Raw genomic sequence first — 17,860 nt, forward strand, 5'->3', positions numbered from 1 at the left:
ACCCCTTTTTAAACTCCGTCAAGCTAACCGCCCGTACCACGTTCTCCGGCAATGAATTCCAGAGTCTAATTACACGTTGGGTGAAGAAAAATTTTCTCCGATTCGTTTTAAATTTACCACACTGTAGCTTCAACTCATGCCCTCTAGTCCTAGTATTTTTGGATAGCGTGAACAGTCGCTTCACATCCACCCGATCCATTCCACTCATTATTTTATACACTTCTATCATATCTCCCCTCAGCCGTCTCTTCTCCAAGCTGAAAAGCCCTAGCCTTCTCAGCCTCTCTTCATAGGAAAGTCGTCCCATCCCCACTATCATTTTCGTCGCCCTTCGCTGTACCTTTTCCAATTCTACTATATCTTTTTTGAGATACGGAGACCAGTACTGAACACAATACTCCAGGTGCGGTCGCACCATGGAGCGATACAACGGCATTATAACATCCGCACACCTGGACTCCATACCCTTCTTAATAACACCCAACATTCTATTCGCTTTCCTAGCCGCAGCAGCACACTGAGCAGAAGGTTTCAGCGTATCATCGACGACGACACCCAGATCCCTTTCTTGATCCGTAACTCCTAACGCGGAACCTTGCAAGACGTAGCTATAATTCGGGTTCCTCTTACCCACATGCATCACTTTGCACTTGTCAACATTGAACTTCATCTGCCACTTGCACGCCCATTCTCCCAGTCTCGCAAGGTCCTCCTGTAATCGTTCACATTCCTCCTGCGACTTGACGACCCTGAATAATTTTGTGTCATCGGCGAATTTAATTACCTCACTAGTTATTCCCATCTCTAGGTCATTTATAAATACATTAAAAAGCAACGGACCCAGCACAGACCCCTGCGGGACCCCACTAACTACCCTCCTCCACTGAGAATACTGGCCACGCAATCCTACTCTCTGCTTCCTATCTTTCAACCAGTTCTTAATCCATAATAATACCCTACCTCCGATTCCATGACTCTGCAATTTCTTCAGGAGTCTTTCGTGCGGCACTTTGTCAAACGCCTTCTGAAAATCCAGATATACAATATCAACCGGCTCCCCATTGTCCACATGTTTGCTTACCCCCTCAAAAAAATGCATTAGATTGGTGAGGCAAGACTTCCCTTCACTAAATCCGTGCTGACTTTGTCTCATCAGTCCATGTTTTTGTATATGCTCTGCAATTTTATTCTTAATAATAGCCTCCACCATCTTGCCCGGCACCGACGTCAGACTCACCGGTCTATAATTTCCCGGATCTCCTCTGGAACCTTTCTTAAAAATCGGAGTAACATTGGCTACCCTCCAGTCTTCCGGTATTACACTCAATTTTAGGGACAGATTGCATATTTCTAACAGTAGCTCCGCAAGTTCATTTTTTAGTTCTATTAATACTCTGGGATGAATACCATCAGGTCCCGGTGATTTACTACTCTTCAGCTTGCTGAACTGTCCCATTACATCCTCCAAGGTTACAGAGAATTTGTTTAGTTTCTCCGACTCCCCCGCTTCAAATATTCTTTCCGGCACCGGTGTCCCCCCCAAATCCTCCTCGGTGAAGACCGAAGCAAAGAATTCATTTAATTTCTCCGCTACGGCTTGTCCTCCTTGATCGCCCCTTTAACACCATTTTCGTCCAGCGGCCCAACCGACTCTTTGGCCGGTTTCCTGCTTTTAATGTATCTAAAAAGTTTTTACTATGTATTTTTGCTTCCAACGCTAATTTCTTCTCAAAGTCCTTTTTGCCCTCCTTATCTCCGCTTTGCATTTGGCTTGGCATTCCTTATGATCTATCCTGTTACTTTCAGTTGGTTCTCTTCTCCACTTTCTGAAGGATTGTTTTTTGGCTCTAATGATTTCCTTTATCTTACTGTTTAGCCACGCCGGCTGACGTTTAGTCTTTTTTCCCTTTTTTCTAATACGTGGAATATATTTGTCCTGAACCTCCAGGATGGTGTTTTTAAACAGCATCCACGCCTGATGCAAGTTTTTTACTCTGCGAGCTGCTCCTTTCAGTCTTTTTTCACCATTTTTCTCATTTTGTCGTAATCACCCTTTCTATAGTTAAACGCTAGCGTACTTGATTTCCTAGTTTCACTTCCTTCAATGCCAATATCAAAACCGATCATATTATGATCACTGTTATCAAGCGGCCCTCGTATCGTTACCCCCTGCACTAGATCATGAGCACCACTAAGGACTAAGTCTAGTATTTTTCCTTCTCTTGTCGGCTCCTGAACTAGCTGTTCCATGAAGCTGTCCTTGATTTCATCAAGAAATCTTATGTCCCTTGCGTGTACAGATGTTACATTACCCCAGTCTATATGCGGGTAATTGAAATCCCCCATTATTATTGTGTTGCCCAGTTTGTTTGCGTCCCTGATTTCCTTTAACATTTCCGCATCCGTCTGTTCGTCCTGGCCAGGCGGACGGTAGTACACTCCTATCACTATCCTTTTCCCCTTTGCACATGGAATTTCAATCCACAGTGATTCCAAGGAGTGTTTTGCTTCCTGCAGAATTTTCAATCTATTTGATTCAAGGCTCTCGTTAATATACAATGCTACCCCTCCACCAATCCGATTCACCCTATCACTACGATATAATTTGTACCCCGGTATGACAGTGTCCCACTGGTTATCCTCCTTCCACCAGGTCTCAGAGATGCCTATTATATCTAATTTTTCATTTAGTGCAATATATTCTAACTCCCCCATCTTATTTCTTAGGCTCCTGGCATTCGCATATAGACATTTCAAACTATGTTTGTTGTTCCTAAGTACATCATGCTTAGTACTTGACAGTATTAATTGGCAATCTTTTGTCTGATTTTTATTGTTATTTAAAGATACCCGATCTACTACAATCTCTTTTGCAACCTCACTATCAGGATACTCTATCTTCCCTGTTATGGTGATATCTTTGAAAGATACCTTATCCCGAACCATGCTCTTTTGAGCGACTGTCGGCCTTCCCCCCATTTCTAGTTTAAAAGCTGCTCTATCTCCTTCTTAAACGCCGATGCCAGCAGCCTGGTCCCACTCTGGTTAAGATGGAGCCCATCCTTTCGGAATAGGCTCCCCCTTCCCCAGAATGTTGCCCAGTTCCTAACAAATCTAAAGCCCTCCTCCCTGCACCATCGTCTCATCCACGCATTGAGACTCTGGAGCTCTGCCTGTCTCTTGGGCCCTGCGCGTGGCACAGGTAGCATTTCAGAAAATGCTACCCTGGAGGATCTGGATTTCAGCTTTCTACCTAAGAGCCTAAATTTTGCTTCCAGAACCTCTCTCCCACATTTTCCTATGTCATTGGTACCCACATGTACCAAGACAGCGGACTCCTCCCCAGCACTATCTAGAATCCTATCTAGGTGACACGTGAGGTCCGCCACCTTCGCACCAGGCAGGCAAGTCACCAGGTAGGTGCAGGAGAAGCCAATGAAGGTTAGAGGCAGAGCTGGGTGTGTGAGGAGCCAATGAGGGTTAGAGGTGGGTGTGTGAGGAACCAATGAGGGTTAGCGGTGGGTGTGTGAGGAACCAATGAGGGTTAGCGGTGGGTGTGTGAGGAGCCAATGAGGGTTAGCGGTGGGTGTGTGAGGAGCCAATGAGGGTTAGCGGTGGGTGTGTGAGGAGCCAATGAGGGTTACAGCTGGGTGTGTGAGGAGCCAATGAAGGCTAGAGCTGGGAGTGTGAGGAGCCAATGAAGGTTAGAGCTGGGTGTGTGATAAGCTAATGAGAAGTGTTTGCTCATGTTTATTAATGTGTCTTCTCTCTGCAGTAAATGTGACTCTGGATCCTGAAACTGCTCATCCTAATCTCATCCTGTCTAAAGACGGAAAAAGTGTCAGAAGGGGAAATACAAGACAGAATGTGCCGGACACTCCTCAGAGATTTGATGATGAGCCCTGTGTGCTGGGGAGTGAGGGCTTCACCTCAGGGAGACGTTACTGGGAGGTGGAGGTGGGGGATTTGAGGGAATGGACATTGGGAGTGTGCAAAGACTCTGTGAGGAGGAAGGGGATGATCAGACTGTCACCTGGGGAAGGATTCTGGACAGTGAAGCTGTGGTATGAACAGAGATGCTGGGCCCTCACCTCCCCTAATACCCAGCTCCCCCTGAGAGAGATCCCCCGGGCAGTGGGGATTCTGCTGGACTATGAGGCAGGAAAGGTCTCGTTTTATGATGCAGGTGATAAATCTCATCTCTTCACCTTCACTGACTCCTTCACAGGGAAACTCCGACCTTTCTTCGGGACTTTTTCTGAAATTCCTCTGAGAATCCGTCAGGTACCAGCCTGGAATTAAACAGCAGGACTCAGGATTTATATTCCCAGACTCTCTCTCTCTGCTTGACAATTTCTGCTTATGTTACCAGAGTCTTATTTACAGTCATCAGAAAATATAAATAAATCTGGGAAGCTCTGCTGCTCTTCCTTATGATTTCATAAAATCCAGCTTCTTTCCTGATATATTTCCTTAATCTGAAGTCTCTGGTAGGATTGTGAGAGGTGGAAGATTTGTGTTAAACACGTTCAAACCAATCACTGCTACAGAAATATTATAGTTTGAAGATTTCTTTCTTTATTGTACAGATGGAAGCAAGTTTGAAACATTGTAGTATAATATGAGGGACAGAGATGAGATCAGAGCCTTTGAATGTGAGGTTTCAGTTTAACAGTGAGAGTGGCAGACATGGGTTTAGAGCCTATAAATGTAAAGAGGGTTTTCAATGACATAGTGAAAGCAGCCGATGGTATAAGAAATTGTGAATAAATAGTGAATAACACAAAAATCTACTGATCTATCAATAACCAAGAGGTATATTAAAGTGAGACAGTAAGCTCAGTAGGGCAGGGACTCATTGCACTTCTATATAATTTGTGTTAAATCTCACTCTCTTTCGTGATCTGTCACAAATACTGAAACAGTGGGAACATTAAAAATAAAAGCATTTTTCCACCCGGTTTTCTGCTTGTCGGTCTTCCTTTCCAGAAATATTTCTAGGAGACCCTCACTGTCTGAGGGGGCACACTTTGTACATATTACTCTGCCCATAAGGATTGTATGTGGATATATTAATATAGATTGTAAGCTCTTTTGGGTTAGGGGTTCATTGTACTTTGGGGGTCATTTCTAGAATTTCTGTGGGACCTGCAAGCTGTTTTTCAAAAGAAAACGGATAGACTTTCTTTTGAAAATTCAGAGTCTGTACCTTCACCAGTACTTAAGTGCAACCATGCCTACCAGAAGACCTGCCAGGGCCAGGGCACACACCATATACACATACCCACACAGGGTCCTTATGGGCAGAGTGATATTAATATATAGATTCAAAGGTATTTAATCGGGCAGCAGAGATTCCTGCATGGTTAAACACCATCAGCTGGCAGGCTATTGATATTCAATGGTAATCAACTGGGTAATGTCACTGAAAATTGCTGCTAACCAGCCATTCCCTCACCATCTAGGTTACGGGCAGTCCAGGGTCTGAGTTTGGACAGAGCCACAACTTACTTATTTATTTGGATTTATTAGCTGCCTTTATGAAGAGATTCAGCCAAGGCGCTGTACAGCAGGAACAGTTTAACAGAAAACATACAAGTATGTTAACAGCATAACATTAGTAAAATAACCAAGAATAAACTGAATACAATAAATTAGATAAAGTTAAAAAACAGTAGACTGAAACCTAACAATAGAACTAGTAATACTTCCCTTATCATAGTTATATTCTGAATGTTCTCAGTTAAATTTCTGTCCACATTTTGACTGCTCGATATTCAAAACAATTGAACTGGCCGGAAGTGGCCGCTGACCAGTTAAATCACTCGTTCAGAGCCATTTTCTAATTTTTCAGTGGCCGTTAACTGGTTATTGCTGCTGAAAATGAGCTGTTAGCAATTAAATGAAAACCAGCTATTTTGGGGTGTTCCGGCAGCATTTGCTACCGCCCCATCATCAGTGCCCCCATGAGCGTGAAAGAACTTTCTCACGGGCTCTGACCGCAACTAGCATGCAAATGCATGCTAATGATAAGTAGTAGTAGTAGTAAACATATTCCTCTCCAATGATCAGCAGACATTGGCCTGCCATCCACGGCAAACCCTACACCAGGTCAGAGCTGGCGTTAGTGTTTGCAGACCATTGGGGAGGAATGGTGAACCCTGTCCAGAATGCATTTGCATGCTAGCAGGCCCCCCCCCCCAATAGAACCTCTCCCCCCCCCACGGGAACCACGACCCCCCCACCCCAAGCCAGTGACACGGGGGCTGGAGGTCCGGCTCCAATCCGCCCGACCACCCCTTATATGGTGTGAAGCACCACCCTGTGCATCCCAGGATGCACTGCTCAGGGCTGGGCGCTGGAAGAGGAGGAACCATGTAGGTCTTTGTCTGCCGACATCTACTATGTTACTGTGTTACTATAATCTGGCTCAACACCCTCCACTTCCCCCCCACAAACCTTCAGTCCATCTCCTTTCTCAGCCTCCCCTCCCCCAACCTACAGTCAAATCTTCTGTTTCAGGTGTGTAACAAACAGCTTTACTCAGCAGCTGCAAAAAGCAGACAAGAATGCATCTGCTGTTATTACACCTCTCCACGGTGTCCCCAGTCTTTCTGTCCTGCTAATATATTGCTCAAATCCTTCTTAGGAAAGTAGTGATCTGGATTCTTAATACCCTGACACAGTGAGAGAAGGGACTCACAGAGATTGAGAATGACATAGGCTTCAAATGAGTGCACCACACTCCTGAGGTAAACGTGGGATAAGGGACCCAAGCAGATCAACGCAGCTCCTATGTAGGCTGTATGTAAGGCACTGTAAGCACAGCTCTCAACCTTCATTCCGACCCCCCCCAATCCTGAACCTCATACAGACCGGGGCAGCATCCAGTTTGATTCTCTACAGCCCAGCTGAGGCCACAATTATAAAAACTCTTTATAGGCTGGGCAGGCACCAAGTATCAGGTTTTAACTGCTAGGGATTTTTCCAGCCGTGTTTAGATTTCTATTTCTTAATACTCCAGGCCTCTGAGCCTCTTTTTCCATTAGTATAAGTACATAAGTATTGCCATACTGGGACAGACCAAGGTAACATGATGTCTTACCTGATAATTTTCTTTCCATTAGTCCCTCAGATCAATCCAGAGACTTGTGGGTTATACCCCTCCTGTAGCAGGTTAGATAGAGAGAACTCAGATGTTTGTCTCAACAGAGCATGTGCAGCCATTCCAACTTCAGTATACGATACCAAAGCATTAGGAAATTAACCCATAAGGTAGTCTCCTGCCTCTGGCAGAGCAGCCAAACTTAGGAGAAGTCTCCGAGCTGCTATGAAATAGAACGTATAAATAGAAACTCACACTAAACATTAACTTGGTCCAACAAATAACCGGAACGTGAACAAAGCTGACTGAAGTGTACTGAATCCGATAGCGCGACAAATAATCCCAGGGAGGGGCTCTGGATTGATCTGAGGGACTAATGGAAAGAAAATTATCAGGTAAGACATAATTTTACCTTTCATAGCGTCCCCTCAGATCAATCCAGAGACTTGTGGGATGTACCAAAGCAATCCTCATCAAGGGTGGGACCGTACTAACCCGGCCACTAAAACCGACGCCCCAAAAATCGCTTCCCGTCGCGCACCCACATCAAGACGGTAGTGTTTTGCAAAAGTATGCACTGACGACCAAGTTGCCGCTTTACAAATGTCTTCCACTGGTACCAGACGGGACTCTGCAAACGAAGCCGCCTGAGATCTAGTGGAATGCGCTCTAATGTGAAGAGGAGAAAGCTTTCCACAAAAGGTACGCCGACTCAATCGCTTCCCTAAGCCATCGAGAAATTGTGACCTTAGAGGCCATGTTCCCCTTTTTACTGCCTGCAAAGAGAACAAACAGGTGATCCATCTTCCGAAATGGATTAGTCGCTTACAGGTACCGTAGAAGAACCCTGCGAACATCTAAACACCGCAGCTCCCGAAAGGAATCAGGATAATATTCGCGCCTGAAAGAAGATAACACCACTTCATGGTTAATATGAAATCGTGTGACTACCTTAGGCACAAAGGATGGAACCATCCTAACCGATACTCCCGCTTCCGAGAAACGGAGAAAGGGATCTCTGCACAACAGTGCCTGAATCTCCGACACCCGTCTAGCTGAAGACATCGCTACCAGGAAAACTGTTTTCAAAGTGAGATCTTTCAAAGAAGACGCCGCTGTAACACCCTAAGCACCAAATTCAAATTCCAAGCTGGGACCACCGGAACCCGAGAAGGTCTCACATGTCCTACTCCACGGAGAAAATGAACTACATCAGGGTGAGAGGCCAAGGACTGTTTCCCCAAACGGCTTCTGAAACAGGCCAAAGCCACCACTTGAACTTTTAAAGTGCTCAACGACAACTGCTTATCCATGCCCTGTTGCAAAAAGGCTAAGATAGACTTCAAAGGGGCGGACTGGGGAGAAAGTCCCACCCCGTCACACCAAGACACAAACGTTCTCCAAACTCTGGCATACGCGGTGGAAGTAGAACGCTTGCGAGCCTGCAACATCGTCCTAATGACTGCTTCTGGGTAACCTTTACGCCTCAATCGTGACCTTTCAATAGACAAGCCGTAATCGCAAATGGAGAGGGATCTTTCATTACCACCGGACCCTGCAAGAGAAGCTCCGGAAGAAGATACAGATGGAACGGTTTGTTGATCAGCAGACGTATCAAATCCTCATACCATGGACGCCTGGGCCAATCCGGAGCAATCAGAATCACCGGTCCTGGGTGTCGAGATATCCTGGCCACCGTGCGTCCTACCATCGGCCACGGAGGGAAAACATACAAAAGTTTCACCGGCCACGGCTGAAAGAGAGCATCTATGCCCTTGGACCCGAACTCCCTGCCCCTGCTGAAAAATCGGGGCACTTTGGCAATGGACCTCTGCGCCATCAGATCCATCACTGGAACTCCCCAATGGTCCACAATCTGATGAAAGACTGACGGGAAAGTTCCCACTCGCCGGCGTCCAAACGATTCCGACTGAGAAAATCCGCCTGAACATTTAGAACTCCCGCTATATGGGCAGCCAACAACAGCGTCAGATGACTCTCTGCCCAACGACAAAGTACTGCTGCTTCCTTCGCCAGAGGAGCACTTCGCGTCCCCCCTTGGCGATTGACACGCTACTGCCGTCGCATTGTCGCAGAGGACTCGGACTGGAAGGCCCCTGAGAAACTTCTTGAAAGCTAAAAGAGCCAACCAGATCGCTCGAAGCTCTAGCAGATTGATCTGCGACCTTGATTCCGTTAGTGAGAAAGTCCCTTGAGCTGCATGTCCGAGATAGTGAGCCCCCCAGCCTGACAGACTGGCATCCGTCGTCACCACTTGCCAATCTGGGGTGGCTAAAGGCATACCCCGAAGCAAATTCTCCGGTCGTAGCCACCACCGTAGCGCAAAGCGAGCCTGTGGAGACCATGGAATCTGAATTGTATAGTCCTCGGACAGGGGAGACCAAAGGCTGAGAACATGCAACTGCAACGGACGCATGTGACTCCGAGCCCAAGGAACGACTTCTAGAGTCTCTGCCATGGGACCCCAGTACTTGAACATAATCCCAGGCCCTTGGAGTCGTCTTCTGAAGAATGAGGGAAATTTGTTCTGTCAATTTCAACCATCTTTGACTCGGCAGAAAAAACTCTGCCTTGACCAGTATCCAGATGAACTCCCAAGTACTCCAATGTCTGAGTTGGAACGAGATGACTCTTTTGAAAATTTATCACCCAACCAAGAGATTGAAGAAGAACTACTACCTCTCGAGTTGCCTGTACACTCTGCTTAAGAGCGAGCTCGGATCAACCAATCGTCGAGATAAGGGTGAACTTGTAAATCTCTGGTACGGAGAGCGGACGCTACAACCACCATAACCTTGGCTCCATCACCTGGATCATAAGTACATAAGTATTGCCATACTGGGAAAGACCAAAGGTCCATCGAGCCCAGCATCCTGTTTCCAACAGTGGCCAATCCAGGCCACAAATACCTTGCAAGATCCCAAAAATGTACAAAACATTTTATACTGCTTATCCCAAAAATAGTGGATTTTCCCAAGTTCATTTAATAACGGTCTATGGACTTTTCCTTTAGGAAGCCGTCCAAACCTTTTTTAAACTCCGTTAAGCTAACCGACTTTACCACATTCTCTGGCAACGAATTCCAGAGTTTAATTACACGTTGAGTAAAGAAATATTTTCTCCGATTCATTTTAAATTTACTATATTGTAGCTTCATCGCATGCCCCCTAATCCTAGTATTTTTGGAAAGTGTGAACAGACACTTCACATCTACCCGTTCAACTCCACTCATTATTTTATAGACCTCTATCATATCTTCCCTCAGCCACCTTTTCTCCAAGCTGAAGAGCCCTAGCCACTTTAGCCTTTCCTCATAGGGAAGTCGTCCCATCCCCTTTATCATTTTCGTCGCCCTTCTCTGCACCTTTTCTAATTCCACTATATCTTTTTTGAGATGCGGCGACCAGAATTGAACACAATATTTGAGGTGCGGTCGCACCGTGAAGCGATACAAAGGCATTATAACATCTTCATTTTGGTTTTCCATTGTTTTCCTAATAATACCTAACATTCTATTTGCTTTCTTAGCCGCAGCAGCACATTGAGCAGAAGGTTTCAACATATCATCAACGATGACACCTAGATCCCTTTCTTGGTCGGTGACTCCTAACGTGGAACCTTGCATGACGTAGCTGTAATTCGGGTTCCTCTTTCCCACATGCATCACTTTGCACTTCCACTTGCTCCATCTACCCTGGTTGGTTCCAAACTATCAGAGAATGCTTCTTTAAGCACATAATTTCTCTGCAGGTTCACTGCAGTTTCTGCTAAGAAACCACTTCCTGCCAGGACGGAAGCCTGTGTTCCCCACCACCTCCTGAGGCATGTCAGCGCCTAGCACAGGCCCTGTGAAATCAACAGCAGAGCAGAAGAAACACATCCAGAGTCAGCTCAGCTGCAGCGTGAATCAGTTCTCCCAGACTTACCAGCAGACTCATGTTGATTTGGGACAAGAAGCCTTAGATAAGCTGTAGCACAGAATAAGGGGGTCTTTTACTGAGCCATGGTGGTGTTTTTGGCTTGAGGTCAAGGTCGGCTGGCGGTGAACGCTGAGATGCCCATTATGTTCCTATGGGCATTCTTGGCGTTTGCCGCCGGCTGGTTTCTGCCACAGGCTACAGGGGGTTTAGTAAAAGACCCCTTAAGAGAATTATGGTTTTGAGGGGGAGGGTTGTTGTTTTTTTTAGGATTTCTAAACTGTCTAGTTTCATCTAATGGGGACGATTGAACATCTATGTATAAATGATGCTGTTTGGCTTATTTAAATCTTTAAGGCATGGCTCCTCAATATATGATTATATTGATTATTATTTATGATTAGAGGAGTGTGGTAGCCGTGTTAGTCCTCAGATCGGAAATAAGCAAATGTGCTAGCTGACAGTGTATATAAGTGAAAACATACAGGCATTACTATGACAGTAAAATAGATACCATTGGAGATTCTACATGGAATGTTGCTACTATTGGACATTCTACATGGAATGTTGCTACTATTGGACATTCTACATGGAATGTTGCTACCATTGGAGATTCTACATGGAATGTTGCTACTATTGGACATTCTACATGGAATGTTGCTACTACTGGAGATTCTGTTGCTACCATTGGAGATTCTACATGGAATGTTGCTACCATTGGAGATTCTACATGGAATGTTGCTACTATTGGAGATTCTACATGGAATGTTGCTATTCCACTAGCAACATTCCATGTAGAAGGCTGCGCAGGCTTCTGTTTCTGTGAGTCTGACGTCCTGCACGTGCAGGACGTCAGACTCACAGAAGCAGAAGCCTGCGCGGCCACATTGGTGATCTGCAAGGGCCGACTTCTACATGGAATAGCAACATTCCATGTAGAATCTATAGAAATCAAACAAAATAAAACATGGAAAAGAAAATAAGATGATACCTTTTTTTATTGGACATAGCTTAATACATTTCTTGATTAGCTTTCGAAGGTTGCCCTTCTTCCTCAGATCGGAAATAAGCAAATGTGCTAGCTGACAGTGTATATAAGTGAAAACATTCAGGCATTACTATGACAGTAAAATAGATACCATTGGAGATTCTACATGGAATGTTGCTACCATTGGAGATTCTACATGGAATGTTGCTACTATTGGACATTCTACATGGAATGTTGCTACTACTGGAGATTCTGTTGCTACTATTTGAGATTCTACATGGAATGTTGCTACTATTGGAGATTCTACATGGAATGTTGCTATTCCACTAGCAACATTCCATGTAGAAGGCTGCGCAGGCTTCTGTTTCTGTGAGTCTGACGTCCTGCACGTGCAGGACGTCAGACTCACAGAAGCAGAAGCCTGCGCGGCCACATTGGTGATCTGCAAGGGCCGACTTCTACATGGAATAGCAACATTCCATGTAGAATCTATAGAAATCAAACAAAATAAAACATGGAAAAGAAAATAAGATGATACCTTTTTTATTGGACATAACTTAATACATTTCTTGATTAGCTTTCGAAGGTTGCCCTTCTTCCTCAGATCGGAAATAAGCAAATGTGCTAGCTGACAGTGTATATAAGTGAAAACATTCAGGCATTACTATGACAGTAAAATAGATACTATTGGAGATTCTACATGGAATGTTGCTACTGTTGGAGATTCTACATGGAATGTTGCTATTCCACTAGCAACATTCCATGTAGAAGGCTGCGCAGGCTTCTGTTTCTGTGAGTCTGACGTCCTGCACGTATGTGCAGGACATCAGACTCACAGAAGCAGAAGCCTGCGCGGCCACATTGGTGATCTACAAGGGCCGACTTCTACATGGAATGTTGCTAGTGGAATAGCAACATTCCATGTAGAATCTATAGAAATCAAACAAAATAAAACATGGAAAAGAAAATAAGATGATACCTTTTTTATTGGACATAACTTAATACATTTCTTGATTAGCTTTCGAAGGTTGCCCTTCTTCCTCAGATCGGAAATAAGCAAATGTGCTAGCTGACAGTGTATATAAGTGAAAACATTCAGGCATTACTATGACAGTAAAATAGATACCATTGGAGATTCTACATGGAATGTTGCTACTGTTGGAGATTCTACATGGAATGTTGCTATTCCACTAGCAACATTCCATGTAGAAGGCTGCGCAGGCTTCTGTTTCTGTGAGTCTGACGTCCTGCACGTACGTGCAGGACGTCAGACTCACAGAAGCAGAAGCCTGCGCGGCCACATTGGTGATCTACAAGGGCCGACTTCTACATGGAATGTTGCTAGTGGAATAGCAACATTCCATGTAGAATCTATAGAAATCAAACAAAATAAAACATGGAAAAGAAAATAAGATGATACCTTTTTTATTGGACATAACTTAATACATTTCTTGATTAGCTTTCGAAGGTTGCCCTTCTTCCAGATCGGGTTCTACATGGAATGTTGCTACTCTTTCAGATTCTGCGTGGAATCTTGTCACTCTTTAGCATTCCGGAATCTTGCTGTTCTTTGGGGTTCTGCGTGGAACGTTGCTACTCTTTGAGATTCTGCCTGGAATCTTGTTACTCTTTAGGGTTCCAGAATCTTGCTATTCTTTGGGGTTCTACATGTAGAGAGGTGTGGTAGCCGTGTTAGTCCACTCTTAAGGTTATCAGTAGAAATCAAACAAAATAAAACATGGAAAAGAAAATAAGATGATACCTTTTTTATTGGACATAACTTAATACATTTCTTGATTAGCTTTCGAAGGTCGCCCTTCTTCCTCAGATCGGAAATAAGCAAATGTGCTAGCTGACAGTGTATATAAGTGAAAACATTCAAGCATTACTATGACAGTCTGACAGGGTGGGAGGATGGGGGTGGGTCGGAGGTATGCATGGGGACATCAAAGCATATCATTGATATTCTAATTATCAATTATTTATGATTAAAATTATGCAGTTGAGTCTAGACACTACCTGATCTTCCAATTCCCTTCCCCCTCACAAGGTGGTTTACAAATCTGTATTGGAGCTGACTTTTTCTTATCAAGTATCAAAGTGGTGGAATGCATGTCCTTCAAAAACCTGCCCTCAATGCAATTATTTGATGTTTAGAAAACTACATAAGGCTTGGCTTTTTTTTCCAGAAATTTCTTGCAAAGTAATTGTAATTAGTTAATATTTTTATCTGCAGTTCAGGGGAATGTCCCCCTGTTTTAGTGATTGTGAGCCGCATTGATCCACGTTTTGGTGCCTTTGGCATGAACGCATCAATTGTATTGTGTTGTACCTTATTATTTTAAAATGTTTCTAAATCACCGAATGGACCCTGCAGCAGATAACACACATTTTTGATAACCTGCCTTTCTGTGTTACAATCAAAGCAGTTTTGCATATTATATACATATACAGGTACTTTTTCTGTCCCTAGTGGACTCACAAGAAGAGTGACCAAAACGATAAAGAGGATGGAACTCCTCGTATGAGGAAAGGCTAAAGAGGTTAGGGCTCTTCAACTTGGAAAAGAGACGGATGAGGGGATATACGATCGAGGTCTACAAAATCCTGAGTGTGGTGTAGAACGAGTAGAAGTAAATCCATTTTTTTACTCGTTCCAAAAGTACATAAATTTAGGGGTGCGATCCGTGTCTAAAATTTATACACATTCCAGAAAACAGGGCGTGGAAGTGGGAGGTGATGGGCGTTATGGGGTGGAGCATAGGCGTGGATTTGAGTTACGCATGGAATTACAGAATGGGCTACCGCATATAGATTTAGGCGCATGTATTTACATCATGTTTTCCTTAGTACAAATGGCCGCGGCTAAATTTATGTTTGATCTGTTCACTTAAACTGTGCCTAAATTTAGGTGCAGCTTATAGAATAGCGCTTAGGCAATTTTTATTTCCACGCTGTTTTTTTAGACACCATATATAGAGTCTATCTCTTCAGCTTGGAGAAAAGGCGGCTGAGGGGTGATATGATAGAGGTCTATAAAATAATGAGTGGAGTGGAAAAGATAGATGTGGAGCGTCTGTTTACGCTTTCCAAAAATACTAGGACAAGGGGGCGTGCGATGAAGCTGGAGTGCAGTAAGTTTAAAACAAATAAGAGAAACATTTTCTTTACTCAGCGCATAATTCAACTCTGGAATTCATTGCTGGAGAATGTGGTTAAGGTGGTTAGCTTAGCAGAGTTTAAGAAAAGTTTAGACGGCTTCCTGAAGGAAAAGGCCATAGAATGTTATTAAGTGGAGGTAGGGAAAAATCCACTCTTCCTGGGATAAGCAGTACAAAATGCTTTGCTCCGTGAATCTTGCCGGGTGATTGTGACCTGAATTGGCCACTGTCGGAGACAGGCCTTTGGTCTGTCCCAGTGTAGCGATGCTTATGTCTTATGTGTGTGCTTCCTGCCCATAACAGCAGTGTTAAAAAGTTGTCATGAAAAAAAAAAAAAGAAAACTCCATGTGACATCACTGGATGCACACATATGACGTGTGCACAGCACCACGATGACGCTACCATCACAAAAGCTTGCACAGCAAAGAGGCCGGTAGAATACAAATACCGAACTTTTAAAGCGCATCTGTGACATATTACTACACAAGTGCCTTATGACATACACCTATGACACGGTTGTCACCTTTTTTTCCTGGGCACGCGCAGAACATCGACACAACGTGAGACTATTCTGCGCGTGTGCTAGGCGCTTTTCCTATCGAGCCGCTTGCAGAATTTCCGCGTATCTCATTTGCATGTGATTTCCTTTGAACATCGATCGCTGTTTCAGAACTGGCATGTTCAACCGCAGATATAAACGCACGCGGTATTTAACAGCGACTTTTGAGCATCTGGCCCTGAGGGTCCTGCGCGGTGCAAAAAGAAATATAACCGTATCTGCATTGGATGATTTGTATCCCCCTGTCTTTACTGGGAGAATAAAGCAAAATTAAAAACTAGAATGAAAAGTTTTCAGCACAAAATCTGCTGTTTCCACTGTTCCACACAGTGCTGGGTACTATAATTCTTCCGAAGTGACTTTTTCATCTTTTCCCCAACTTTGCCAGAGCCAACTGGTGCCTCTGATGTTCATCTACCGCCTCAGCAACACATGCGACAACACCCCCCCCACACACACACACACTTCCGCGGTGCTCTCTCCCTCACTGACAGCTGAATGGCAGCGGTAAAAAGAACAGCAGCCCCCTAACGGTACCCCCTCTGAGTTGCAGCCCCCCCCCCCTCTTCTCCCTTTGTTTCTTTTATTTATTTATCATTTTCAAGAATAAACATTTACATCAAAATAAATGTTGGTAAATCAGGAAAATTCTAAATGAATATGCCTCCTATTATAAAAGCCTATTATATCACAGGAGCTAATACAGTTCAAGTGGGAGCTCCGGAACTGAACTTATCACAATTTTTAGAAACATCTACAGAAATAATAACGGAACGTACGACCTTGCTAGCTTCTTTTGCCTTCGAATCTTGACAGAAATCATGTATTCAGACTTTATTTCAGACATATTTCAGCTCAATTTCTGGGATCAAAAATACAAAGTTTTCCTGATCTTAATTAGAGGAGTGTGGTAGCCGTGTTAGTCCACTCTTAAGGTTATCAATAGAAATCAAACAAAATAAAACATGGATAAGATGATACCTTTTTTATTGGACATAACTTAATACATTTCTTGATTAGCTTTCGAAGGTTGCCCTTCTTCGTCAGATCGGAAATAAGCAAATGTGCTAGCTGACAGTGTATATAAGTGAAAACATTCAAGCATTACTATGACAGTCAAATAGATACCATTGGAGATTCTACATGGAATGTTGCTACTATTGGAGATTCTACATGGAATGTTGCTATTCCACTAGCAACATTCCATGTAGAAGGCTGCGCAGGCTTCTGTTTCTGTGAGTCACTTAACCCTCCATTGCCCCATGTAAGCCGCATTGAGCCTGCCATGAGTGGGAAAGCGCAGGGTACAAATGTAACAAAAATAAAATAGATACTATTGGAGATTCTACATGGAATGTTGCTATTCCACTAGCAACATTCCATGTAGAAGCCTGCGCGGCCACATTGGTGATCTGCAAGGGCCGACTTCTACATGGAATGTTGCTGGAATAGCAACATTCCATGTAGAATCTCAGACAGTAGCAACAGTGGAGGAGTGGCCTAGTGGTTAGGGTGGTGGACTTTGGTCCTGAGGAACCAAGTTCGATTCCCACTTCAGGCACAGGCAGTTCCTTGTGACTCTGGGCAAGTCACTTAACCCTCCATTGCCCCATGTAAGCCGCATTGAGCCTGCCATGAGTGGGAAAGTGCAGGGTACAAATGTAACAAAAATAAAATAGATACTATTGGAGATTCTACATGGAATGTTGCTATTCCACTAGCAACATTCCATGTAGAAGGCTGCGCAGGCTTCTGTTTCTGTGAGTCTGACGTCCTGCACATACGTGCAGAACGTCAGACTCACAGAAGCAGAAGCCTGCGCGGCCACATTGGTGATCTACAAGGGCCGACTTCTACATGGAATCAATAGAAATCAAACATGGAAAAGAAATAAGATGCTACCTTTTTTATTGGACATAACTTAATACATTTCTTGATTAGCTTTCTAACAGGATGGGTGTGGATAGGTGAGGGGTGGGGTGATCAACAGAGACATACAGCTTTATGGTTTATAATGGACTAGGAACCCCAGATCCTTGTTAATAAAACTATCCAGAGAAGGAGAAGAAAATTTCTGGGACTTAGATCTTGGGTTCTCTCTCTAGGAG

General features: G+C 44.1%; 1 protein-coding gene across 5 annotated transcripts in view; it reads left to right on the forward strand.

Moving 5' to 3' along the window:
* Nucleotides 1-17,860, forward strand: part of LOC115468254 (E3 ubiquitin-protein ligase TRIM39-like) — an 872,633-nt gene that overhangs the window by 31,425 nt on the left and 823,348 nt on the right. For 4 of the 5 annotated variants that reach the window (XM_030199812.1, XM_030199809.1, XM_030199810.1 and 1 more), the window contains one exon: nt 3,776-4,955. In XM_030199812.1, the coding sequence (XP_030055672.1) occupies nt 3,776-4,302 (527 nt within the window). In that variant the 3' untranslated portion in view covers nt 4,303-4,955. Of the gene's footprint in view, nt 1-3,775; nt 4,956-17,860 lie in introns of those variants that run through there. The other variant, XR_003941838.1, reaches the window with a different exon arrangement.

This window comes from Microcaecilia unicolor, chromosome 4 (assembly GCF_901765095.1).
Source record: "Microcaecilia unicolor chromosome 4, aMicUni1.1, whole genome shotgun sequence".
Lineage (NCBI taxonomy): Eukaryota > Metazoa > Chordata > Amphibia > Gymnophiona > Siphonopidae > Microcaecilia > Microcaecilia unicolor.